The following is a 27,618-nucleotide window of genomic DNA, read 5'->3' on the forward strand; positions in this document are numbered from 1 at the left end:
TGCCATTTTTAGCAATGGAACAATGACTAAAACTTAAGAAACTCCATAGTCAGACCATGAAATATAAGTAACACCACTCAACCATGATCAGCATTATGAGCGAGAGAAAGGGGGAAAAAAATTGTGGTTGTCCATTTCCTGCTCTGAATCTTGGTGTGCATGTAACACATTGTAGAAGGCAGAAGAGAAACCATCTGCACCATTTCAACTTGTTATTCTAACAGTCAGTGCCTGTTTGAGGAAGAGGACAGAGGCACGTCAATGCTCAGCTCAGTTTTGATACGAAGTAGATATTCTGAGAGGGGACTATGAGTCGGGGATCTAAGTCTAAAGGAGTTCAGGAGTACAGTCCCAGCTCTCTGCTGAGCCCACAGGAGAATGAGAGGCTGGAAGACCTGCTGGGGAGGAGGTGTGCTGTAAGTCTTTCCTGGGAATGAGGGAGGGGAGGGGATGGTTGGTATGTAGACTAGGAGACTTGGTGTTTGGATGGTAGGTACTTGGTAGGCCTATGTAGGAAACTATCTGGTTGATGTTTGGCATGGAGGAGACCTGGTTGGATGGTGTGTGGCTATTTGGTATGTAGGTGTATTTTAGGCAGGTTGGTGCGGTAGTAGCACATGTCTAAGTGTTAAATAGCAAACAAATAAATAAAGGTTATTCTGGCATATTCCGTGTTTTAAATATAGCCTTTTATTAACAAGGTCCATGTATACAGTAAGATATGATTGGGCAAATTTATGGTTGCCACTGCTTCAGTCTCATCATTATTGTTTCACTTTTATATAAATGACTGAATTAACCCCTTCAACTGTGGCTCTGATGTGTTTTATTTAGTGCATGGCAATTTCATTAGATGTCATCTAGATATTTGGCAACTTTAAAAGTAATATCTATTGTTAGAAATTCAAACTATTAAACATTTTGCATGTACACCAAGAGTCTCTACACATTGACTTTTAAACGGGCATGAGTGAATGACAGGAAATTGTGGTGTAAACCACTTCCTCTGGTAACAGAATTAGAGGCAGCAGTTTGTACACTCAGTGTACAAAACATTAAGAACACCCAGTGGTGTAAAGTGTTTCATTTTTACCTGTATTTAACTAGACAAGTCAGTTAAGAACAAAACTCTTATTTACACTGATGGCCTACACCAGCCAACGCTGGGCCAATTGTGCACCACACTAAGGGACTCCCAATCATGACCAGGTGTGATACAGCCTGGATTCAAGCCAGGATGTCTGTAGTGACACCTCTATCACTGAGATGCAGTGCCTTAGACCACTGCGCCACTTGAGAGTTAAAAGTAAAAATACTTTTAAGTACTACTTAAGTAGCTTTTATGGGTATCTGTATTTTACTTTACTATTTATATTTTTGACAACTTTTACTTTTACTTTTAACAAAATAAATTAATGTACTTTTTACTCCTTACGTTTTCCCTGACACCCAAAAGTACTCATTACATTTGGAATGCTTAGCTGGACAGGAAAATTGTCTAATTCACACACTTATCAAGAGAACATCCCCGGTCATCCCTACTGCCTCTGATCTGGCAGTCTCATTAAACACAAATGCTTTGTTTGTTAATTGTGTCTCAGTGTTGAACTGTGCCCCTGACTATCTGTAAATGTAAAAAACGTGAAATCGTTGTCATCTGTTTTGCTTAAAATAAGACATTTTAAATCATTTATACTTTTACTTATGAGACTTAAGTACATTTAAAACCAAATACTTTTAGACTTCTACTCAAGTAGTATTTCACTCGGGGACTTTCACTTTTACTTGAGTCATTTTCAGTATTTTACTTTTACTCAAGTATGAAAATTGGGTCCTTTTTCCACCACTGAGAACACCTTCTCCATGACAGACTGACCAGGTGAAAGCTATGATCCCTTATTGATGCCTGCAGTGGTAGTTGACAAGTCTAACAAAATATTATTCCTACCACAGAGAATGTGATGTCATTATTGGGGACAGGTCTTTGCTATGAAAACTACTCAAGAACTTTCCAAACCACTGAGTACCTGCTGCTTAAAGCACTCATCACAGGTAACTTAGGTCTGACAGATGGCAGACACTTTCTGTTGGACTGGTACAGTCCATTCCGGATAAAGACTTCCGATTGTCCTAAATGTTTGAACTTAACCTGAGCACACACACACACACACACTACAGTAAGTAGAACAAGTATGTATTTGAATTCACTTGAATAGAGTTTGCACTTTTCTGATGTGCACTTATCTAGAGCCAACATACATATAAACTATACTGAACAAAAATATAAAAGCCACCTGTCAAGTGTTGGTCCCATTTTTCATGAACTGAAATAAAAGTTCCCAGAAATGTTCCATATGCACAAAAATGTATTTCCTTCAAAAAAATTTTTTTGCATTTTTGTTTACATCCGTTGGTGAGCATTTCTACTTTGCCAAGATAATCCATCCACCTGACAGGAATGGCATATCAAGAAGCTGATTATTACACAGTACATCCAACCGCGTGTATGGCATTGTGAGGGCAAGCGGTTTGCTGATGTCAACGTTGTGAACAGAGTGCCCCATGGTGGCGGTGGGGTTACGGTATGAGCAGGCATAAGCTACGGACAACAAACACAATGCATTTTATCAATGGCAATTTGAATGCACAGAGATACCGTGACGAGATCCTGAGGCCTATTGTCGTGCCATTCATCCGCCGCCATCACCTCATGTTTCGGCATGATAATGCACAGCTCCACGTCGCAAGAATCTGTACACAATTCCTGGAAGCTGAAAATGTCCCAGGTCATCCATGGCCTGCATACTCAACAGACATGTCCTCCATTGAGCATGTTTGGGATGCTCTGGATCAACGTGTATAACAGCATGTTGTAGTTCCGCCAATATCCAGCAACTTCGCACACAGCCATTGAAGAGGAGTGGGACAACATTACATTTACATTTACATTTAAGTCATTTAGCAGACGCTCTTATCCAGAGCGACTTCATTCCACAGGCCACAATCAACAGCCTGATCATCTCTATGTGGAGATGTATCACTCTGCATGAGGCAAATTGTGGTCACTTCAGATACTGACTGGTTTTCTGATCCACGGTATCTATGACCAACAGATGCATACCTGTATTCCCAGTCCTGTGAAATCCACAGATTAGGACCTAATGAATTTATTTCAATTGACTTGATTTCCCTATATGAACTGTAACTCAGTAAAATCTCTGAAATTGTTGCATGTTGCGTTTATATTTATGTTCAGTATAATTAAATATCCTGCGCGTGTGTGTGTGTGTGTGTAGTCCCTGTCCACTACCGTAGCACAGCTGTACATGGCCCTGCCCCACAGTCCCACCTGCTGGAGCCTGCAGCAAACTGGGGTGGCCTGCTTCGTCAAGGACAACCATCGCCGTTCCTACTTCATACGCCTCTTCGATGTCAAGGTAACAGGAACATACACTGTCAGTCACAATGATGGAAAATATTCATCAATCAATCAAATGTAGTTCTAAAGCCATTTTTACATCAACAGACGTCACAAAGTGCATATACAGTAACCCAGCCTAGAAAAGGACCATTTGTTGATCCACTGTTGAAAAGTTTCCCATGAAGATATGAGTTGAAGAAGTGTTGGCCTTTCAGGTATATTAACAGTTGGCTTTTCCCAGAAAGGACAGCTGATCTGGGAGCAGGAGCTCTATAACCAAATGGTCTATCACTGTGCCCGGCCATTCTTCCATACCTTCGCTGCAGATGTAAGCAAGCGTATCTTCCTCTACATTAATATGCCCTGGATACTCATGATGATGGCTTGACTGTAAATCCTAAGATGAGTGATTTTACTTTTGTCTTTTCATGAGCCTATCCAAATGTTTCTCTCCAATCCAATGCAGGACTGCCAAGTGGGGCTGAACTTTGCAGATGAACAGGAGGCTGAAACCTTCCTTAGTGCAGTTGATGAGAAGATCAACCAGAGAAACCGTCAAGGTCAGGGTCATTTGTTATAGAATCAAAGACAGAAAATTGTGTTGAGTTTTTTGGTATAGGATTGACATGACATCAGACTGTATATTAGGCTACTATGTTCTCCATGTTGGCTACTGGTGAACTGTCCCACTGGGCACAGACGTCAATTCAACGTCTAGTCCATATTGGTTCAATGTAATTTCATTGAAATGATGTGTGAACAACGTTGATTCAACCAGTGTGTGCCCAGTGGGGTGATGTTTGTATTTGAGTCATACAGTGCATTCAGGAAGTATTTAGACCTACATCCTCATAGACCTACACCCCATAGTGACAATGCAAAAACTGTTTTTTAGAAAATAATGAAATATACATTTACACAAGTATTCAGACCCTTCACTCAGTACTTTTTTGAAGCACCTTTGGCAGCGATTACAGTCCTGAGTCTTATTGGGTATGACGCTACAAGCTTGGCACACCTGTATTTGGGGAGTTTCTCCCATTACTGTCTGCAGATCCTCTCAAGCTCTGTCAGGTTGGATGGGGAGTGTCACTGCACAGCTATTTTCAGGTCTCTCCATTTTCATGCTCTGGCTGGGCTACACAAGGACATTCAGAGACTTGTCCCGAAGCCACTCCTGCATTGTCTTGGCTGTGTGATTAGGGTCGTTGTCCTGTTGGAAGGTGAACCTTCACCCCAGTCTGAGGTCCTGAGCGCTCTGGAACAGGTATTCATCAAGGATCTCTCTGTACTTTGCTCTTTTTATTATTCCCTTGATCCTAGTCTCCCAGTCCCTGTCGCTGAAAAACATTCCCACAGCATGATGCTACCACAACCATGCTTCACCGTAGGGATGGTATTGGCCAAGTGATGAGCGGTGCCGGGTTTCCTCCAGACGTGACGCTTGGCATTCAGGCCAAAGAGTTCAATCTTGGTTTCATCAGACTAGAGAATCTTGTTTTTCATGGTCTAAGAGTCCTTCAGGTGCCTTTTGGCAAACTCCAAGTGGCTGTCACGTGCCTTCCGTCTGGCCACTCTATCATAAAGGCCTGATTGGTGGAGTGCTTTAGAGATGGTTGTCTTTCTGGAAGGTTCTCCCATCTCTACAGAAGAGCTCTGGAGCTCTGTCAGAGTGACCATCGGGTTCTTGGTCACCTCGCTGACCAAGGGCTTTCTCCCCCGATTGCTCAGTTTGGCCGGGCGGCCAGCTCTAGGAAGAGTCTTGATGATTCCAAACTTCTTCCATTTAATAATGATGGAGGCCACTGTGTTCTTGGGGACCTTCAATGCTGCAGAAATGTTTTGGTACCCTTCCCCAGATCTGTGCCTCAACACAGTCCTGTCTCAGAGCTCTATAGACAATTAATTCGACCTCATGGCTTGGTTTCTGCTCTGACATGCACTGTCAACTGTAGGACCTTATATAGACAGGTGTGTGCCTTTTCAAATTATGTCTAATCAATTGAATTTACCACAGGTGGACTCCAATCAAGTTGTAGAAACATCTCAAGGATGATCAATGGAAACAGGATGCACCTGAGCTCAATTTCAAAAAACCTGTTTTCACTTTGTCATTATGGGGTATTGTGTGCAGATTGATGAGAGAAAAAAAGTATTTCATCAATTTTAGAATAAGGCTGTAACATAACAAAATGTGGAAAAAGTGAAGGGGTCTGAATACTTTCCTAATGCACTGTATTTGAACTAATATATCTCTGACACTGGAAAACATAACAGATATTGTAATGTGTGGTTCCATGGAGGGTAGCTGTGGCATTTCAAAGTAAAGGTTGTGGTGAAGATGTGTAGGTATGAGCTCAACTGGCATCCTCTTGTTCCTCCTTCCTTCCCTCTCACAGTGTCAGAGAAGAAACATCGCCCCCTGCCTTCCAGTGGTAAGACTGAGTTACACTGAGGCCTTTATCTGAAGTAATCCCAAAATAACCCTTGTATTCTCCCTGAACTAATTCTGTGTGTTTTACTTACAGACGGAGGGGGACGACCTCCACTTCCTGGTAAAGGTGAGTATCCCTCATTCCATTGAATGTGTTATACCTGGCCTCCCAAGTGGTGCAGCGGTCTAACACACTGTATCGCAGTGCTAGAGGCGTCACTACAGATCGTGGTTCGTTCCCAGCCTGTATCACAACTGGCCGTGATCGGGAGTCCCATAGTGCAGCGCACAATTGCCTTGTCCTGGTTAGGGTTTGGCTGGTGTAAGCCGTCATTGTGAATAATAATTTGATCTTAACTGACTTAAATAAAGGTTCAATAGAAAAATGACTAAATATATACCGTTCAAAAGTTTGGGGTCACTTAGAAATCTCTTTTTTTTTTTTTAAGAAAAGCACATTTTTTGTCCATTAAAATAACATAAAATTGATCAGAAATACAGTGTAGACATTGTTAATGTTGTAAATGACTATTGTAGCTGTGGGTACTATTTAACGAAGCTGCCAGTTGAGGACTTGTGAGGTGTCTGTTTCTCAAACTAGACACTCTAATGCACTTGTCCTCTTGCTCAGTTGTGCACCGGGGCCTCCCACTCCTCTTTCTATTCTGGTTAGGGCCAGTTTGCGCTGTTCTGTGAAGGGAGAAGTACACAGCATTGTTTGAGATTTTCAGTTTCTTGGCAATTTGGAATCGCCTTCATTTCAAGAATAGACTGACGAGTTTCAGAAGAAAGGTCTTTGTTTCTGTCCATTTTGAGCCGTAATCGAACCCACAAATGCTGATGCTCCAGATACTCAACTCGTCTAAAGAAGGCAAGTTTTATTGCTTCGTTAATCAGCACAACAGTTTTCAGCTGTGTTAACATAATTGCAAAAGTGTTTTCTAGTAATCAATTCGCCTTTTAAAATGATAAACTTGGATTAGCTAACACAACGTGCCATTGGAACACAGGAGTGATGGTTGCTGATAATGGGCCTCTGTACGCCTATGTAGATATTCCATAAAAAATCTGCTGTTTCCAGCTACAATAGTCATTTACAACATTAACAATGTCTACACTGTATTTCTGATCAATTTTATGTTATTTTAATGGACAAAAAAATTTGCTTTTCTTTAATAGAAAAATACATTTCTAAGTGACCCCAAACTGTTGAACAGTAGTATATATCTACCTCAGGCACAATAACTAACTGACCCAATATCTAAACTGTAAACATATACACTACACATCTCTGACAATATATCTTTACCCAAGAGAGACATATAGTGTGACTTATACATGGACACTTCCATTGTAAAGCAGGACCTGGCAGTCCCACTTCTCCCTCCATGGTCACCATGGACATCCAGAACCCAGACATCCAGGCTTCACGCTACCGCTCCGTCACACCTGTACCTGCCCCTGCCTTTGTCAGTAAGGGAAAGAAGGACAAGAAAAAGGACAAGAAGAAGAGCAGTAAACTCTCCAAAGCAGACATTGGAGCACCCAGTGGGTTCAAGTGAGTGGATACTAACTGCACACATATAAGCAGGCAGTTAACTAAAGCCTTCATAATCTATCACAACACATTTAACTAAATAAAAACTTGTCATAAAATTGTTTGTCCTCAATTTGCTTAATTTACAAATCCAGGATTGTATCCAAGTGTGCCACTCATTCAGGTGCATTTTCCTCTTCCTCTCTCTCCTCCCCTCCTCAGACATGTGAGTCATGTGGGCTGGGACCCCAACAACCTGGACCCTGATCTGAAGAAGCTGCTGTCCTGTGCTGGGATCAGTGAGGCTGAGTTGAAGGATGAGGAGACCTCCCAACTCATCCAACAAGTCATTGAGAACTCAGGCGGCATGGAGGCAGTCAAAAAGGCCATGAACACTGGTGAGTGTCATTCTGAGTGTCTGTCTACTGGTCTGAAGTTCATCATCACTTCAGTGGATGTATTGAATTGTACTTCACTGTAGGCTACTGTTCTGGTGTACTCTGTTATATAATTTTATTACTAAATGTAAATCAAACTATTTTTGTAATCCAAAATGTTGCTGTTTTGTCATCCCATTTCATATAGGTCCTGGGCCTCCTCACCCTCCGCCTGGTAGGCAGGGTCCTCTCCCCCAGTACCAGGGAGCTGTTCCTCCCCTCCTGCCCCTCCTCCTCCACGGGGAGGTCGCTCTGGCCCCCTGCCCCCTGTCCCAGGACAGCCAGGGCGTGGCCCGCCCCCCTCCCAGCCCCCTCCTTCACGTGGAGCCTTGCCACCTCCACCCCCGTTAGGCGGCCGAGGTGGACTCCCACCACCTCCACCCTCTGTGTCCCATAGTTCTCTTCCACCTCCCCCTCCCCCTGGTCACCATCTCTCCATGCCTGCACATCCTCCTCCTGCTCCATCCACCCCCAGTCGAGGAGGCCCAGCACCTCCTCCTCCCCCGCCTCCCCCAGCCCAGAGCTCTGGAGACTTTCCTCCTCCCGCCTGTAAAGGTCCCCCACCACCTGCTCCTGCATCTTCAGGTGGAGGTGGAGGTGGAGATGAAGGTGGAGGTGGAAGAGGAGCTCTGCTGGATCAGATCCGCCTGGGAAGGAAGCTCAAAAACGTAAACCCAACTTGTTCAAATACAAAATTGTCTTTGTCAGTGAGATTTAAGTCTACATATTTCAGTTTACATTATCATTGACCTTTGACCTTTTGTGTGTCCCAGGTCACAGACAGTCCTGAGCCACCTCCGCCTGCCCAGGAAGACTCAGAGGGTATCGTAGGAGCTCTGATGATGGTCATGCAGAAGAGGAGTAAAGTCATTCACTCCTCTGGTGAGCACCTTCTCATCCTAATCTTTCATTCATTCATTCTACAAATGTGTAAATTAAAACAAATGCATTGTGGCTTGTCCTCTTGAATCTTAAAATTAATCTCTGCATAACAGATATTCATTCCTCTCTTCTGTTTCAGATGAAGGTGATGAAGAAGGAGGGTATGATGATGAAGATGATGATGAATGGGACGACTGATAAGTGCATTCCGTACTGTATAATTTTCCACTCTGTAACCATGGACTTCAAAGTTAGGTTGATCCAGTTAGATTTAGGCCTAGATTAAGTCTGCAGCGCTGAAGATCCATGCTCTACCGCAGATTTTTATCTTACCGTGAATGCTGGAACAATGGAAAATGTACACCTGAAGAATGCTACAGATAAGGATTGTGTGAAAGGCCCAAAGGTTAAATAAATCAACAGAACGTAGGACAGAGAAGGTTAGATGGGATAACATATCTTTTTATATCTGTCGTTTGAACGTTTCCAGTGTAGGACTCATGCTGAGTATGTACATTACATTACAGTATGTTGCTCAATATCATTATAAAAGATGGTGAGGTCTTCTACACACAGTCTTCTTTCTACCTGTTCCCATTCAAATATCTGATATTACTGGAATGTAGTATTAAAACTAATATTATGCACACATATGATTTCCCGTCCTAATCTTCTACATGTAGATATTGTGTGTTTTGTGCAAATATAAACAAACATAGGTCACAAAGGCGTTAGAGAGCGCAAGAGTCACCACAATTACACCATCACAAATGGTTTTAGTAGACAAATACATACATCATACCATACAATTACTATCTCTCAATGTTGAACAATAAGATGTACACATTTCCAAACTGAATAAAGAATGCAAAGACAAACGCTTTTTAATTATTATACATGAATAAACCACGGATCTATTATTATCATATGATATATACACATATCAATATATTACATTTCTATACTGAGATACTGGGGTGTGTGAGGGTGTCACCACCACCATACAAAGGGAGACAAAGCTCATGTTTGGTGTCAAACATGGATCTCTAGTCTATCATGTGGAGTCTTCTGGCTGGCTAGTGTTGGAGAAGTCCAGTCCTCTATCTGCCTTGGGTTTCCTGGCTCTCTGTGTGTCTCCTGGAGGTGCGTTTGGGCTTCTGCTGCTTGAGCCCTAGCTGCTCCCAGTAAGACTGACAGTACTGGTGGATCAACTTGATTTCTGGCTGGGATGTGGTGTCTGTGAGAGGGAGGGTTGGGGGGTGCTTCGGCTGCTGAGCGTCATGTTGTCCCCCCCGCCCATTGGGAGGGCTGTTGGAGGTCATGGGGTCATCGTCAGGGGAGGTGAGGGCCACCACGATGTCTCGGTCCAGGATGCGCAGCGCCACACGGGCCACCGTGTGTTTGAAGTTGTTCTCCGTGGACAGGCAATGGTACAGACCAGCGTCTGATTGGCTGAGAGACTTCAGAAGGATTCCCTGGGGTGTCTTCAGATACTCTCTGTCCCGGTTGAGCTGAGGGGTAGGGGGGAGAGAGAGTGTTATGGTAGTGAGGGGGAGAGAGAGTGTTATGGTAGTGAGGAGGAGAGAGTGTTATAGTAGTTATGGAGTGGGGAGAGTGAGTGTTATGGTAGTGAGGGGGTAAGTTAGTAGTTAGTTTTGTGGTAGTGATGGGGTAGTGAGAGAGTGTTATGGTAGTGAGGGAGAGAGAGTGTTATGGTAGTGAGGGAGAGAGAGTTTGGTAGTGGTAGTGATGGGGGAGAGAATGTTATGGTAGTGAGTGGGAGAGAGTGTTATGGTAGTGAGGAGAGAGAGTGTTTATGGTAGTGATGGTAGGGAGAGAGTGTTATGGTAGTGAGGGAGAGAGAGTGTTATTTTATGGTAGTGAGGGGGAGAGAGTGTTATGGTAGTGAGGGGGAGAGAGTGTTATGGTAGTGAGGGGAGAGAGTGTTAGTGTGAGGGGAGAGAGTGTTATGGTAGTGAGGGAGAGAGAGTGTTATGGTAGTGAGGGGGGGGGAGAGAGTGTTATGGTAGTGAGGGGAGAGAGAGTGTTATGGTAGTGAGGGGGGAGAGAGTGTTATGTTAGTGAGGGGGGAGAGAGGTAGTGAGGAGAGGGAGTGTTATGGTAGTGAGGGGAGAGAGTGTTATGGTAGTGAGGGGGAGAGAGTGTTATGGTAGTGAGGGGGAGAGAGAGTGTTATGGTCAGTGTTGTAGTGAGAGAGAGAGTGTTATGGTAATGAGGGAGAGATGTTAGTAGTTATGGTGGTGAGGGGAGAGAGTGAGTAGTGTGGCAGGGAGAGTGTTATGGTAGTGAGGGAGAGGGAGTGTTATGGTAGTGAGGGGAGAGATGTTATGGTAGTGTTATGGTAGTGAGTGTTATGGTAGGAGGGAGAGAGTGTTATGGTAGTTGTAGTGGGGGAGAGAGAGTGTTATGGTGAGGGGAGAGAGTGTTATAGTAGTGGCAGGGAGAGTGTTAAGGTAGTGAGGTAGAGAGAGGTAGTGAGGGGAGAGAATGTTATGGTAGTGAGGGGAGAGAATGTTATGTAGTGAGGAGAGAGAGTGTTATGTAGTGGGAGAGAGTGTTAGTGGTTTTATCATGAGGGGGAGAGAGTTATGTTAGTGTTAGTAGTGAGTGTGGCAGGGAGAGTGTTATGGTAGTGATGGGTGAGAGAGAGTGTTATGGTAGTGAGGGGGAGAGAATGTTATGGTAGTGAGGGGGAGAGAGTGTTATGGTAGTGGGAGAGAGTGTTATGGTAGTGAGGAGAGAGAGTGTTATGGTAGTGAGGGAGAGAGAGTGTTATGGTCATGAGGGAGAGAGAGAGTGTTATGGTAATGAGGGAGAGAGAGTGTTATGGTCATGAGGGGGAGAGAGTGTTATAGTAGTGAGTGGCAGGGAGAGTGTTAAGGTAGTGAGGTAGAGAGAGTTTTGTGGTAGTGAGGGGGAGAGAATGTTATGGTAGTGAGTGGGAGAGAGTGTTATGGTAGTGAGGGAGAGAGTGTTATGGTAGTGAGGGGGAGAGAGTGTTATGGTGAGGGGGAGAGAGTGTTATGGTAGTGAGGGGGGAGAGAGTGTTATGGTAGTGAGGGGAGAGAGTGTTATGGTAGTGAGGGAGAGAGAGTTATGGTATAGTAGTGAGGGGGAGAGAGTGTTATGGTAGTGAGGGGGAGAGAGTGTTATGTAGTGAGGGGGGAGAGAGTGTTAGTGAGGGGAGAGAGTGTTATGGTGTTATGGTAGTGAGGGGGAGAGAGAGTGTTATGGGAGATGAGTGTTATGGTAGTGAGGGGAGAGTGTTATGGAGCGGGAGAGAGTGTTATGGTAGTGAGGGGGAGAGAGTGTTATGGTAGTGAGGGGAGAGAGAGTGTTATGGTAATGAGGGAGAGAGTGTTATGGTGGTGAGGGGAGAGAGTGTTTGTTATGGTAGAGAGAGTGTTATGGTAGTGGGGAGAGAGTGTTATGGTAGTGAGGGGGAGAGAGTGTTATGGTAGTGAGGGGGAGAGAGAGTGTTATGGTATGAGGGGGAGAGAGTGATGGTAGTGAGGAGAGAGAGTGTTATGGTGGTGAGGGGGAGAGAGTGTTATGGGAGGGGAGAGAGTGTTATGGTTATGGTAGTGAGGGGGAGAGAGTGTTATGGTAGTGATGAGAGTGTTATGGTAGTGAGAGGGAGTGTTATGGTGAGGGGAGAGAGTGTTATGGGGGAGAGAGAGAGTGTTATGGTAGTGAGGGAGAGAGTGTTATGGTAGTGAGAGAGTGTTATGGTAGTGAGTGGGAGAGAGTGTTATGGTAGTGAGGGAGAGAGTGTTATGGTAGTGAGGGGGAGAGAGTGTTATGGTAGTGAGCGGGGGAGAGTGTTATGGTAGTAGTGTTATGGTAGTGAGGGAGAGAGTGTTATGGTAGTGAGCGGAGAGAGTGTTATTAGTGAGGGGGGAGAGAGGTTATGGTGAGGGGGAGAGAGTGTTATGGTAGTCGGGAGAGAGTGTTATGTAGTGAGGGAGAGAGTGTTATGGTAGTGAGGGGAGAGAGTGGTAGTGAGGGAGAGTGTTATGGTAGTAGTGTTATGGTAGTGAGGGGAGAGAGTGTTATGGTGAGGGGAGAGAGTGTTATGGTAGTGAGGGGAGAGAGTGTTATGGTATGTTATGGTGAGGGGAGAGGAGTGGGAGGGGAGAGAGTGTTATGGTAGTGAGTGGGAGAGAGTGTTATGTTAGTGAGCGGGGAGAGAGTGTTATGGTAGTGAGGGGGAGAGAGAGTGTTATGGTGGTGAGGGGGAGAGAGTGTTATGGTAGTGAGCGGGAAAGAGTTTTATGGTAGTGAGGGGAGAGAGTGTTATGGTAGTGAGGAGAGTGTTATGGTGAGTGGGAGAGAGTGGGGGAGCGGGAGAGAGTGTTATGGTAGTGAGGGGAGAGAGAGTGTTATGGTCATGAGGGGGAGAGAGAGTGTTATGGTAGTGAGGGGGAGAGAGTGTTATAGTAGTGAGGGGGAGAGAGTGTTATGGTCATAGTGTTATGGTAATGAGGGGGAGAGAGTGTTATGGTAGTGAGGGGGAGAGAGTGTTATGGTAGTGAGTGGCAGGGAGAGTGTTGTAGTGAGGGAGAGAGTGTTATGGTGGTGAGGGGGAGAGAGTGTTATGGTCATGAGGGGGAGAGAGTGTTATAGTAGTGAGTAGTGGAGTGAGGAGAGAGAGTGTTATGGTGGTATGTGTAGTGTTAGTAGTGAGGGGGAGAGAGAGTGTTATGGTCATGAGGGGGAGAGAGTGTTATGGTCATGAGGGAGAGAGAGTGTTATGGTAGTAGTGAGTAGTGAGGGGGGAGAGTTATAGAGTGAGGGAGAGGGAGTGTTATGGTAGTGAGGGGGAGAAATAGTGTTATGGGAGAGAGTGAGGTAGAGAGAGTGTTATGGTAGTGAGAGAGAGAGAGTGTGTTATGATAGTGAGGGAGAGAGTGAGGGAGAGGGAGTGTTATGGTAGTGAGGGGGGAGAAATAGTGTTATGGTAGTGAGGGGGAGAGAGTGGTAGTGAGGAGGAGAGAGAGTGTTATGGTAGTGAGGTAGAGAGAGTGTTATGGTAGTGAGGGGGAGAGAGTGTTATGGTAGTGAGGGGGAGAGAGTGTTATGATATTGAGTTGCACCTCCCTTTTGCCTTCAGAACAAACTCAATTAATCGGGGCATGATCTCTACAAGGTGTCGAAAGCGTTCCACAGGGATGCTGGTCCATGTTGACTCCAATGCTTCCCACAGTCAGTTGTGTACTTAACTAAAAATACTTGAAAGTACTACTTAAGTAGTTTATTGGGGTATCTGTACAGTACTTTACATTACTATTTATATTTTTTACAACTTTTAATCGTTACATTTTGAATGCTTAGCAGGACAGGAAAATGGTCCAATTCACACACTTATCAAGAGAACATCCCATGTCATCCTTACTGCCTCTGATCTGGCGGACTCACTAAACACATGCATCGTTGGTAAAGGATGTCTGAGTGTGCCCATGGCTCTCTGTAAATTAAATTAAAAACAATCAAATGGTGCAGTCTGGTTTGCTTAATATAGGGAATTTTAAACGATTTATACTTTTACTTTTGAAACTTAAGTATATTTTAGCAATTACATTTACTTTTGATACTTAAAACCAAATACTTTTGATACTTTTGCTCAAGTAGTATTTTACTGGGCGACTTTCAATTTTACTTGAGTCATTTTCTATGAAGGCATCTTTACTTTTAGTGAAGTATGACCATTGGGTACTTTTTCCACCACTGCCCACAGTTGTGTCAAGTTGGCAGGATGTCCTTTGGCTGGTGAACCATTCTTAAAACACACAGTCCATAGGAGCAGACAACGGATATCAAGGATCTAGAAAGATTCTGTATGAACGAATGGTCTAATATCTAAGATCCATCTTTGATCCCTCCAGTCTCATAACATTTTGAAAAACATCTCAGTGCAGTTATCCTCAAGAGGTGAGGTATTGAAAGATATTGAAAACAGGGGTGGCAAAAGTTTTGACCCATATCTTTTTGAGAGAAAAAAAATCTCTCTCTGTGAGCAATTATATTAGTACAAAATAATATAATTTCCCCCAAAAAAAATAGCTTACAATATACACTGAGTGTACAAACATTAAGAACACCTGCTCTTTCCATGACAGACTGTCCAGAGGAATCCAGAGAAAAGCTATGATCCCTTATCGATGTCACTTAAATCTGTTAAATCCACAGTTTAGATGAAGGGGAGGAGACAGGTTAAAGGATTTTTAAGCATTGAGACATGGATTGTGTATGGGTGCCATTCAGAGGGTGAATGGGTAAGACAAAATATTTAAGTCCCTTTAAATGGGGTGCGGTAGGTGCCAGGCACACAAGTTTGTGTCAAGAATTGCAACACTGCTGGATTTTTCAGGCTCAACAGTTTCCCGTGTGTATCAGGAATGGTCCACCACCCAAAGGACATCCAGTCAACTTGACACAACTGTGGACATGGGCCAGCATCCCTGTGGAAAGTTTTTGACACTTTGTAGAGTCCTGTTGAGCGTGAAAAACCTGGCAGCGTTGCAGTTCTTGACACACTCAAACTGTTGCGCCTGGCACCTACTAGCATACCCCATTTCAAGGCACTTAAATATTTTGTCTTACCCATTCATCCTCTGAATGGCACACATACACAATCCATGTCACAATTGTCTGCAACTGCAACACTGCTGGGTTTTTCACACTCTACAGTTTCCTGTGGGTTTCAAGAATGGACCACCAACCAACCAAAAGACATCCAGCCAACTTAACATAACTGTTGAAATGGGGTGGCGGTGGTGCATCTCAATATTACGAAGGTGTTCCTAATGTTTAGTATACTCAGTGTAAATGTGATCTGAATTTGGTATTTGAATAATACTGGTTGCTTTTCAAAGAGAAGAAATAGAAACCTGTATGTTCTTCCTTACCACTTTCCTTCTTCCTCCCCTTTGATAGAGCCACTTGACTGTGGCCTGAGGAGAACGAGACTGACACTCCAGAAATGTACTGCTCCCCTCCACACCAAATTGGACTGTCTCTCTCAGACGCTTTTCCACTGAAGGAGGGGAAGTTGTTCAGAGGAGGGAGGAGGGAGATTATTTTAAATGCCAGTTCCTTGCACATTTTTAAAATTATTACATGATTTGAATGTGTGTCACTCTGAATTCTGAAGATGAAAGTGTCTTGACAAACCTTTGGCATTGAAGCCTCTGCACTGTCGCAGTGGATCCCCATGTTTCACATCCTGCCTTCGGCTCCTCCTGGGTAACAGAGAGAGAGAGCAGGGTTCAAGTACAGACACAGTAAAGAAGACTTATAATGTATCATGACACCCCTTCCACTGATGCTAGATGACGTGTTGTGGTGTGTGTTGTGGTCCTGACCTCTTGGTGGCGGGGGTGAAAGCAGAGCAGCTCTCCCCATCCCAGGCGCAGTAAGGGTCCCGTGCCAGACAGCAGTCGGAGCAGGCCCTCCCGTACACCCCACAGCGGTGGAGAGACACCTGAGTTAGCCCCGCCTCTGATGACACATACAGCTGTTGCTATAATGACAATGAAAACAAGAGGTCAGTATCAACAATATCTCTCTAGTATTTCCTGTTTATTAACAAAGAGAGAGTTTGGGGGATTGGAAATGAGGCAGACATTTACGTTGATAGAAGCCACAATCTATCTGCAATAGTAAAGCTGATCTAACCCCGACAAAACGGTACAAATAAAAGGAAATCAAGAGTTCAGATTACCCTTTTAGATGATATCTTCATTGTTTTGACAGCAGCATGTGTCTGTAATTAAATGTAATGTCTCACATCAGGATCTACAGAGCACAACCATTGAATGAATGTCCAAGGACAGTGGTTGGAGACTTTTGCTATAACTTAAACAATATTTGGATAATCATTATAGGCATACCCTGAAAACCTCCACTTCCTCCAGGGTGAGCTCCTCCATGGTGCTCGGGTCCTTAGGTAAAACTATGACCTTTTGGACAGTGCCACGATCTGGAACAAGAATTTGGACAAAATACAAAATGTGAAATTCGAACAAGCAATGAAGTCCTTCAGTCAGCCAATTGCCCTGGGACGGAGAGCCTCTCACCTGTGCCCAGGAAGAGCACCTCGTATCGGCCGTCTACGGCGTCCACCTGGTCCACCACCAGGGCTGTGAAGCGGTAGTCCACACCAGTCCTCACCACCAGGGGGCGACGGTGGATAGGGTACACAGGGTGGTACATGAGGGGATGGGCTCGCATAAAGTTCACTGCCTCGTCTGAGAAGTCCTTAGAGGTACGAATACCTGGAGTAAATGTTCCTCCTGGACACTAGGGGGAGTAAGAGAGGGGTTGTATATTTTTGAGTAACAAAAAGAGAAAGAGAGGGAGAAGGGGTTGACAGAAGAAGGTCAGCCATGGCTGGAGGCGTACAGAGTAGAGAGGGGGAGGAAGGAGAAGTGTACTGAAGAAGAGAGAGAGAGAGAGAGAGAGAGAGAGAGAGAGAGAGAGAGAGAGAGAGAAAGCAATACATTGTATGAATCGACAGAGGTGAGAATCACTTGAATTTGTGTGTAATGTATTGATTGGTTGCAGTGAGTAACAGGTCTAAACCTACTGTGCCAGGGCGAGGGTAGGGAATCTTGCCCGTGTAAACGGTCCACTGGTAGTTATGACCATGTTTGTGGGAGAAGGGTCCATTGAAGACGTTGCGGATGTCAGCCATGGAGTACACACAGACTGCTGAACCCTTGAACACAGAGCTGGGAGAGAAAGAAGGGAGAAAGAGAGAATGAGGAATCCAGTAAGCATCAACCAGGGAAGTGGAGGAAAGAGGAGAGAGGTAAACCTACAGCTGCTATATGAAAGTACAAAACCACGAAGCAGTGACAGCAGGAAGGGTATAGACAGAAGGGGGATGGAGAAAGGGGAGAGAGGTAAACCTACAACTGCTATATGAAAGTACAAAACCACGAAGCAGTGACAACAGGAAGGATATAGACAGAAGGGGGATGGAGAAAGGGGAGAGAGGTAAACCTACAACTGCTATATGAAAGTACAAAACCACGAAGCAGTGACAGCAGGAAGGGTATAGACAGAAAGGGGGATGGAGAAAGGGGAGAGAGGTAAACCTACAACTGCTATATGAAAGTACAAAACCACGAAGCAGTGACAGCAGGAAGGGTATAGACAGAAGGGGGATGGAGAAAGGGGAGAGAGGTAAACCTACAGCTGCTATATGAAAGTACAAAACCACGAAGCAGTGACAGCAGGAAGGATATAGACAGAAGGGGGATGGAGAAATGGGAGAGAGTTAAACCTACAGCTGCTATATGAAAGTACAAAACCACGAAGCAGTGACAGCAGGAAGGGTATAGACAGAAGGGGAATGGAGAAAGGGGAGAGAGGTAAACCTACAGCTGCTATATGAAAGTACAAAACCACGAAGCAGTGACAGCAGGAAGGGTATAGACAGAAGGGGGATGGAGAAAGGGGAGAGAGGTAAACCTACAGCTGCTATATGAAAGTACAAAACCACGAAGCAGTGACAGCAGGAAGGATATAGACAGAAGGGGGATGGAGAAAGGGGAGAGAGGTAAACCTACAGCTGCTATATGAAAGTACAAAACCACGAAGCAGTGACAGCAGGAAGGGTATAGACAGAAGGGGAATGGAGAAAGGGGAAGTATAAAAGGTGATGTAAGAAGGATATAATGGTGACCTTACCCAGCAGTAGTGAACAGGGCATAGATCACAGGGTTGCGTTCATCTTGCGTGGGCTGGATGAAAACATCCCCTGGAAGACAGAAAATTACCTTCCTGCAGATGAGAGACTCAGACCCATAGACTAATTATAACTAATGATCTAGTAAATCTTTCATTGAGGTCTGTCTCACTCAGTTCATCAAATGAGGTCTCCACCCCATCGTCTCCGATCACAGAGCAGATGAGGCGGGCTTTCAGGAAGCTGGTCCATCTGTTGACCAGGGACTTCTGACCCCCTTCGTCATCCTGGGATGAGGGAAGAGAAGGAAAGGAAGTAACATAAAGGTAAGGTAAAGAGTTAAGGGAAGTGTATCACGGTATTATACATATTTTTTACCTCTAAGCATTGAGCCATAAATGATCCACTATGACTGCCATTCAGAATATGTTACTGTCTGGAGGAGAGTATGAACATTTGAACTCTCACCAGACACACTCGTCCCACTCTGGCCAGGACACTGGGGCTGGACCCTCCCCCTGCATCCAAACTCTTCTCCCGGAAGAAGAAGTAGAGTTTGTCATCATTCCTCTCTGCACTGTCAGGTATCTGTTGAATCTGAATAAACACAGGCTCTGAGAGAGAGAGAGAGAGAGAGAGAGAGAGAGGGGTGGGAGAAAAGAGAGAGAGAGAGAGAGAGAGAGAGAGAGAGAGGTGTGAGTGATGAAATAAAGAGAAACGTGCAGTTGTTCTCAGAGTTCATTACCAGCAGTTTGCCAATTATTCTTATATATGTATCCGGCTAGAAGGACCATAAAACAACACCTCTTTCGGAGTCCATCCTTACAAAGTGGTGCTCTTTTTCAGGTGTAGTAACTCACCATTGAGCCACCTGGAGTCATACTGCTCTGTCCTGACTGCTGTTCTGCCCCCCATGGTCCTGAAGAGGGCTGGGTCTGTCCCCATGAAGTCTACATGAACACCTGCATACAGATTCCCATCTGCAGAGGAGAAGGAGAGAGAGGAGGGGAGAGGTGGAGAGGAGAGGTTAGGAAAAAGTGAAAGTGAGAGGACCTGTTGTTTTCGGTTTTGGGAAGTCTATTAAGTTTATTCATAAGTGAGGTGAAACGTACTGATAAGAGCAGCAATGTTCTCCTGGAAAGGATCGTAGGAACATTTGCCCTTCCCTGATTCTAGAAATCCAGGAACCAGTCTGAACACATAATCCTGGAAAGAGAGGGACCAGAAAAGCCAGATGAGGATCAAATGTAATAAAATGACAAAAGCATATAGACAAATAGAGCTCAGATCTGTGGCCTAGTTTTGAGTACTAGAGTGTTTAGTAAACCGGAGCTTGCAGATATGCTGCAGTTGAATGTCATTTAGAATGATTTTGGGCATATTGAACCTTTCACCTCTGCCTTCCAGCCTCTGTTGATGAAGGTGCAGATGGGTTGGTAGGCTCCGGTCCCACAGGTGTACAGGTGGGTACGGTTCCATGGCTCTATCATACGCACAAAATTTGCACACTCACCCTGGTGTGTGTACACAGATATGGGAATGTTATCAATTGTTGTTGAATGAAAAAAAACAAGGCTATCTCTTTCAAAACTGTGAAATAGACCCATGAAAGTGGGACATCATTAGTTCATCCTGTAAGGAGAGAGGCCAGGGGTCTTTCACAAAGACAAGTTATTCTCACCTGTCCTCCTTTTCCTGTCATCCGACACTCCCCTTTTCTCTTGTCAGAGGCTGGCCAATGGATCTGTCAGGGAAAGACCACAAAGCTAAAAATGATACCACACACAGTAAAATAGCATTTTACTTGAGGTCTCTTTACTACCACATTAAATTACCACATTCAACTACCACATTTTACTACCACATTGTACTACCACATTAAACTACCACATTGTACTACCACATTAAACTACCACATTTTACTACCACATTAAACTACCACATGAAACTACCACATTTAACTTCCACATGAAACTACCATATTTTACAACCACATTTTACTACCACATTTAACTTCCACATGAAACTACCATATTTTACTACCACATTTTACTACCACATTAAACTACACATGTTTCTACCACATTAAACTACCAGATTTTACTACCACATTAAACTACCACATTTTAGTACCACATTAAATTACCACATTAAACTACACATAAACTACCACATTTTACTACCACATTAAATTACCACATTTTACTTCCACATTAAACTACCGCATTTTACTACCACATTAAACTACCACATTTTACTACCACATTAAACTACCACATTTACCACCACATTAAACTTTCATAAAGGAGAGTTGTGTTTATGTGTGTTCTTCTTACAATGAGTGGCTCCTTGTTGACGTTGTGCATGTCCAGGGCCACCAGGTACTCCCGGCTGCCCAGGTAGAGACGGCCCTGGTCCTGATCCATCAGCAGGATGCGGTAGTCACTGGTGTTGAAGGAGAAGGAGAAGGGCCGTGCTGCTCTGGTGTCCAACAACTCTGGGGAGGAGAGAGACCCACCAGCCCACACACACGCATAGACGCACACATGCATAGACACACGCACACAGAGACACAAACTTAGTGTAAATCACATGTAAAATAAGTTCTGTAGCAAGAGAATGGTACAATTGTAATATCCAGCAGGGGGAGCCATAACTTCTTTCTGCTTATTTCTTTGAATCTGTCACATGACATTTCCCTGATAATGACTACAAGTGCTTCATTTTTCACTCTCAGCAGCACTTACTGAACATAGACTAACACCATCGTCAAAGTAACAGAAAATGTGTGAATGGCTCAATTTAGCTCATCTCAGGACGTATTCCAGAAGCTTTTAAGAATTAAATATTTTATGTGTTTCAAGCTTCTGATTGAGTTTGTGGCATTGACTGAATGTACCGTGCCACTTTGTGGTTGTTATTGCAGGTCTCTGAGGACACAGTCAGATGAACTCTAAGTAAATGCTTTAAATCAGGTCCCTTCTTCATTCACCTCTCCCCGTATCAGGTCCTCATAATGACTGCTTCTACTGGAGCTGCCCGCTTGGCCAGGTCTCCCTTGTAAAATAAGTATCTTGACCTTAACGGGTGGTATCTGGATAAATAAAGGTGAAATAAAACTGACCAATGTAAAATAGCTTTCAAACTTTTAAGTGCTATGATGTAATTACTAAGTAGGGTACAAAACACAGATATCCCATGTGGGACAGATGATAAGTGGCATTTGGCATAGGTTTGTGAACAAACATCAGCATGAAGTACACATATACTGTTTTAGCCTGGCCGGAGTAAGGACATCTGTGTTTACATCAAAGTGCTCTGCCGTCTTCCTTTGAGGTGACTGTTTGTCTGAATACTGTTAACAGGATGCAGTCAATGTGCTGCTAAAATAAGCTGCTGCGCAATCGGATCTGCACAGGATAACAAGCATCTCTGGCAAACCTCCGTCCACTTCATCCACTGGGGAAAAGTGGACTGACAGCCTAGGCTAAAACTAGAAACGCCACACCCCTGGGCCCCTACATGGCTGCTCTCATCCTCTCCGTCATAAACAACGTCAGTTGGCACTATCTGATAAACAAACACATAATGTGTCATCATACCGCATTTGATTCAGGTAAACCACTTCCAGACATGAAAGACATAAGAAAAATGTCCAGATCACACCATTTTAGTGTAATGTACAGTGAGTATACAAAACATTAAGAACACCTGCTCTTTCCATGACATAGACTGACCAAGTGAATCTAGGTGAAAGATATGATCCCTTATTGAAGCCACCTTTTAAATCCACTTCAAGAGTAGATGAAGGGGAGGAGACAGGTTAAAGAAACCATTTTAAGCCTTGAGACAACTGAGACATGGACTGTGTATGGGTACCATTCAGAGAGTGAATAGGTAAGACAAAATATTTAAATGCCTTTGAACAGTGTATGGTAGTTGGTGCCAGGCGCACCAGTTTGAGTGTGTCAAGAACTGCAACGCTGCTGGGTTTTTCAGGCTCAACAGTTTCCCGTGTGTATCAAGAATGGTCCACCAACCAAAGGACATTTAGCCAACTTGATACAACTGTAGGAAGCTTTGTCGTCAACATGGACCAGCATCCCTGTGGAACGCTTTCAACACCTTGTAGAGTCCATGCCCTGACAAATTTAGGTTGTTCTGAGGGCAAAAGGAGGGGTGCAACTCAATATTAGAAAAGTGTTCTTAATGTTTGGTACACTCAGTGTAAGTAAGGAAAAGTGAGGCTTTAAATCATTGTCTCCATAATGCAGAAGACAACTTAAAAACCCATATCCATACTCTAGGTCACTGGAATAACCTTTATTTAGTCCCTTCCTCTGACACAGTTCCCATCAACCAGGAAACATGAAGAGCATAGTCCCATCCACTTGGGAGCCAGGCCCAGCTAATCAGAATGAGTTTTTCCCCATAAAAGAGCTTTATTACAGACAGAAATACTCCTCAATTTCATCAGCTGTCCAGGTGGCTGGTCTCAGACAATCCCGCAGGTGAATAATCTCGATGTGGAGGTCCTGGATTGGTGTGGTTGCAAGTGGTCTGAGGTTGTGAGGCTGGTTGGACACACTCCCAAGTTCTCTAAAACGACGTTGGAGGTGGCTTATGGTAGAGAAATGAACATTAAATTCTTCGGCAACAGCTCTGGTGGACATTCCTGGAGTCAGCACGCTCCCTAAATACTTGAGACATCAGTGGCATTGTGTTGTGTGACAAAATTGCACATTTTAGAGTGGTCTTTTATTGTCCCCAGCACAAGGTGCACCTGTGTAATGATCATGCTGTTTTATCAGCTTCTTGATATGCCACACCTGTGATTATCTTGGCAAAGGAGAAATGCTCACTAACAGGGATGTAAACAAATTTGTGCAAAGAATTTGAGAGAAATAAACTTTTCATGCATATGGAACATTTCTGGGACCTTTTATCTCAGCTCATGAAACATGGGACCAACTTTACATGTTGCGTTTATATTTTTGTTCAGTATAATTAACAATCTTGATCTGTCTCCAGTGGTCCTGTCCTTCTGTCCCACTTACCCAGTCCCAGTCCCAGTCCCAGCCACCCAGTCCCAGTCACCAGTCCCAGTCATCATGGGGCGGCAGGGTAGCCTAGTGGTTAGAGAGTTGGACTAGTAACCGGAAGGTTGCAAGTTCAAACCCCGAGCTGACAAGGTACAAATCTGTCGTTCTGCCCCTGAACAGGCAGTTAACCCACTGTTCCTAGGCCGTCATTGAAAATAAGAATTTGTTCTTAACTGACTTGCCTAGTTAAATAAAATAACAAATCCAGTCCCCGTGTCCCAGTCACACAGTCCCAGTCTTTCTCAGAATCAGTCAGATGCCCCCCCCCCCCCCTCCCCGACAAAAAAAATGCCTTATGGAACAATGCACAACCTTATCGCAAACAATGAACAATCAATCTTTGGAATGGCAGGAACACAGGACAGGGGATCACATCCCACTGTTCTGCCTATTCTTGGAAATGAGGAGAAGATTATTGTGTTCTAGTGGTGGATTTGAATGACTACCAATATCAGTGAGCTCTTTACAGTGTTAACAGAGATTGGTTGCAGTCATTGTGGGACAGTTGCAGCAAGCAGATAATAAATCTAATATCATCCACAGCAATCCAAATCAATACAGTATCAAAGCAATTGAATATAATTCCATTTGGTTATATTACCAGGCTTACCCTTACTTTTAGCAAACATTATGCAAACATTGGTGTGTGGGCTCAACTTTTGTGACATTCCCTACCACATTGCAACCAAGTAAACTAATACATACTTGAACTAAGGGTGCTAATTCCATAGCCTGAAAACAAACACAATGTTTTGCTAATCTGACCCTCAACACTAATCTCATTTAGCAAACAGTTTATACTCTCAGTGCTGTAGTTTTCATCAGCAGGATCAATTGAAAGACCACAGACTTCTTTAACATCTTTATAGGGTCCCACTTATAAAGGCTTTATACAGCATACATAAACGCGTCATAAGCACTACATACATTTTTCACAGATCATCTATAAGCATATGTCATACTCTAAATGGTGTATAAAGGATGACATAGCCATTCCCACTTCAGGGTGAATTGTCAAATGTAACATAACACACTATGTATGTTTATACACCATTTATAGATTATGACATGCACTTATAGATGATTTGTGAAACAATTATGTAGTGCTTATGAAGCCTTTATGTATGCCATATAAAGCCTTTATAAGTTGTACTTCGTATTAAACTGGGACCCTTTATGCTTTACAGCAATATGTTCACAATGTACATGATCTTCTCATACCTATATTAGAGCCACATACGTCAACATTAAATCATTTTATTCTAAAGATACTACTCAAATTCTCATTTCTCATGGCATAATAAGCTTCTACACCAAATCGCATGCTGACTAATAGAGATCATGACAGTCCAAATTCTCAGGCCAGACATATAATTCTGATTGTAAGGGACTCAACTTGCTCCCAACACGTCCGTCATGATGTTGTGGTATACCTGAACAGAAATTCTATACACCTGAATCATGCAGATAATTATGATTTACAGTTCTTTCAGGTGAGTCACCCCTTGTGGTGCAATGAAAAGGTAGATAGCTAGTGTGTGTGTGTGTGTGTGTGTGTGTGTGTGTGTGTGTGTGTGTGTGTGTGTGTGTGTGTGTGTGTGTGTGTGTGTGTGTGTGTGTGTGTGTGTGTGTGTGTGTGTGTGTGTGTGTGTGTGTGTGTGTGTGTGTGTGTGTGTGTGTGTGTGTGTGTGTGTGTGTGTGTGTGTACCGAGGAGTGACGACAGCATGTGGTAATCACTGTAACCTTTCATCATTATTTGATGGAAGCCTTCATCCAGGTTACACTTACAGAAATAACTTTAGAACACAATGCCTAAACTTCTATTCACCGAGCAGTGTTCACCCGCTAGTCTAGCAGATCGAATAACCAATTCTTAGATTATGAAGGAAATGTTTATAATCTTTAATAATCAGTAACCCACAAGACTTTCTGAAATCCTCAGGCCAAATAAGAAATAACTGAACCAACCTGGCCTGGAAGCCATCCCAGCTGACAGATGAGCAGTGTCTGTGTGTCTGTGTGTCTGTGTGTCTGTGTGTCTGTGTGTCTGTCTGTCTGTCTGTCTGTCTGTCTGTCTGTCTGTCTGTCTGTCTGTCTGTGTGTGTCTGTGTGTCTGTGTGTCTGTGTGTCTGTGAGCGTGTTCTGGTCAGGTAGCTCACCTTTGAAGGACAGCCGTACCCTTGGAGCAGACTGTTGGAGGCCTGAGATGCAAACACATACACTCAACAGGAGGAGTACGGTCCGAGTTGCTGTCTTGGCCATAACTAAGGCAGAAAAAGATCTGAAAGAGAACATCACATCATTAGTGTGTGTGTGTGTGTGTGTGTGTGTGTGTGTGTGTGTGTGTGTGTGTGTGTGTGTGTGTGTGTGTGTGTGTGTGTGTGTGTGTGTGTGTGTGTGTGTGTGTGTGTGTGTGTGTGTGTGTGTATGTCAAAGAGAGAGAGAGAAAGAGAGAAAGAGAGAGAGAAGAAAGGAGAAAGAGAGAGCTCTTTATCAATGTGTGAATGCCTGTAAGAGTCTGAGTGAGTGCATGGGAGACAGCTAGACAGCCATACTGTGACATACTGTACATTACCAGTACTGAATTTCACCCCTCATGCATATTTCAAAATAAATAGCTGGCAAAAAAAACAGTTTGACATCTGAAAACCCTTTCTGACAGTTTGGGGGTGTTGGCAGGTAACTGTTTTACTTTTATGTCAGCATTCATTATGTAGTATCTGTACTTTGCTGAAGAGCATCTTGTATAAATTATGAATACTAAAAACTGTGTCCATAATGTCCATTAAATTCTCCCCCAAAAGGTGTACTTTTCAGATGAGCCCTGAAATGCAGTTATATTTTCTAACCAAATGTATCAAGTAGGCCACAGACTATTTCTACATCTGCTAGAATTTAAAAAAATACAAAAGGGAGTACATTAAATTAAGTTATTTGAAGCACTTCATAAAACTTCATGAATAGAACTTCATAGACTATAAATAAATTAGATATTTTCCCCTGAGTGCTGAAATTTGTGCCCAGCCATAATTATTAAGCTGTGGTTTATAAAGCACTTATTCTAACATTATAAACCTAACATTATATTTGACATGGTCCATTTTCTCACTGACCAAAAGTTTGACTTATGGTTTAAATTGTGTCCTGTGAACATAATTTTACAATAATCTTTCTCACTTTTTTTCCTTGTAAATGTTTTAATCTTGTAAATGTTTGAGGGTGAAAAAATATGAACAGTCGACTGCGCATATTATGCAGGAATGCATTTCATGACCATGACGATCACTGGCTCCTGATAACATCGCAGTTACCTGTGAACTCACATGAAAAGACAGCGAGTAGACGCTCTCTCCATATGTAGGCTACCCCTCGTTCTTGGTAATTACTTTGGTCCCTCAACACACTGACTAAAAAAACAAACAAATACTTGTGATGTTAAGAAACAGTTTATGGAGAAACTTGCCAAAGTAGCCTACCTTATTTTTTCCCTTTTTTAACCCGCTGGTGTAGGAGACCCGTAACTCACATAATAAGATGTTATCGCTACATTCCTTAGATGAAAAGTCCCACACGAAAACAACGAAAATGCGTTTGGAAAAGTATGTAATGCTTAAACGTTCAATAAATTATACCTCTGTATATCATAGAGAGACACCGTTTCTAACGTCTCTCTCGATTTATTCACAAACAACATGAAAAATATAACATAGATTTCCGATCAAGGATTATAAAATTATCATTCTAACAAACGTTGTCTTACTCCCATATCCCTCATCCACCCGAAAAGAAGTAAATAGCTTAATGTAGGTCCATATGTCCTCTCCTCCTGAGGGTCCTGTGCTGTGAAGGTCTGTGACTGCAGGTGTTTGGAGGGCTGCCCCCTCTCCTCCTCACCCTCCTCCTCCTGCTCCCTCCCTCCTACTTCTGTCATCATTACAGTACAAGGGTAAAGCTCAACTTGTCCCACTTTAAACCGACTTGATGTTGGTAGGAGAAAGAAACGTCTGTCCAATGTATATTAGGCTAAAGTAAACAGGGAATTGAAATGAACTTCAATTCAAAATTATGAAAATACATTTAATTCTAAAA

At 43.5% G+C, this 27,618-nt stretch overlaps 2 protein-coding genes across 2 annotated transcripts; one reads left to right on the top strand and one right to left on the bottom strand.

The window, feature by feature from the left end:
- The first annotated feature begins 186 nt into the window (after positions 1–186).
- On the top strand, positions 187–9,589 carry LOC115132326 (actin nucleation-promoting factor WAS-like). The gene is given in 12 exon segments (XM_029664876.2): positions 187–416; positions 3,297–3,437; positions 3,663–3,749; positions 3,888–3,981; positions 5,821–5,856; positions 5,950–5,982; positions 7,215–7,413; positions 7,615–7,790; positions 7,978–8,016; positions 8,019–8,497; positions 8,603–8,711; positions 8,851–9,589. Coding segments are annotated over 12 exon segments (1,560 nt in total). The 5' UTR covers positions 187–308; the 3' UTR covers positions 8,910–9,589.
- sema3ga (sema domain, immunoglobulin domain (Ig), short basic domain, secreted, (semaphorin) 3Ga) lies at positions 9,571–27,283 on the bottom strand. The gene is made up of 18 exons (XM_029664873.2): positions 27,006–27,283; positions 25,689–25,810; positions 20,763–20,923; positions 20,108–20,170; positions 19,821–19,940; positions 19,539–19,632; positions 19,287–19,406; positions 18,895–19,040; positions 18,599–18,713; positions 18,429–18,498; positions 17,320–17,464; positions 16,811–17,033; positions 16,625–16,713; positions 16,456–16,497; positions 16,097–16,254; positions 15,906–15,973; positions 15,641–15,768; positions 9,571–10,222 (listed from the first exon to the last, which is right to left on the bottom strand). Exons 2-18 carry the CDS (start codon positions 25,789–25,791, stop codon positions 9,812–9,814), a joined length of 2,256 nt encoding a protein of 751 aa, XP_029520733.1. The 5' UTR covers positions 25,792–25,810; positions 27,006–27,283; the 3' UTR covers positions 9,571–9,811.
- Between the last annotated feature and the right edge of the window lie 335 nt (positions 27,284–27,618).

Source organism: Oncorhynchus nerka, linkage group LG7 (assembly GCF_034236695.1).
Source record: "Oncorhynchus nerka isolate Pitt River linkage group LG7, Oner_Uvic_2.0, whole genome shotgun sequence".
Taxonomy (NCBI): domain Eukaryota; kingdom Metazoa; phylum Chordata; class Actinopteri; order Salmoniformes; family Salmonidae; genus Oncorhynchus; species Oncorhynchus nerka.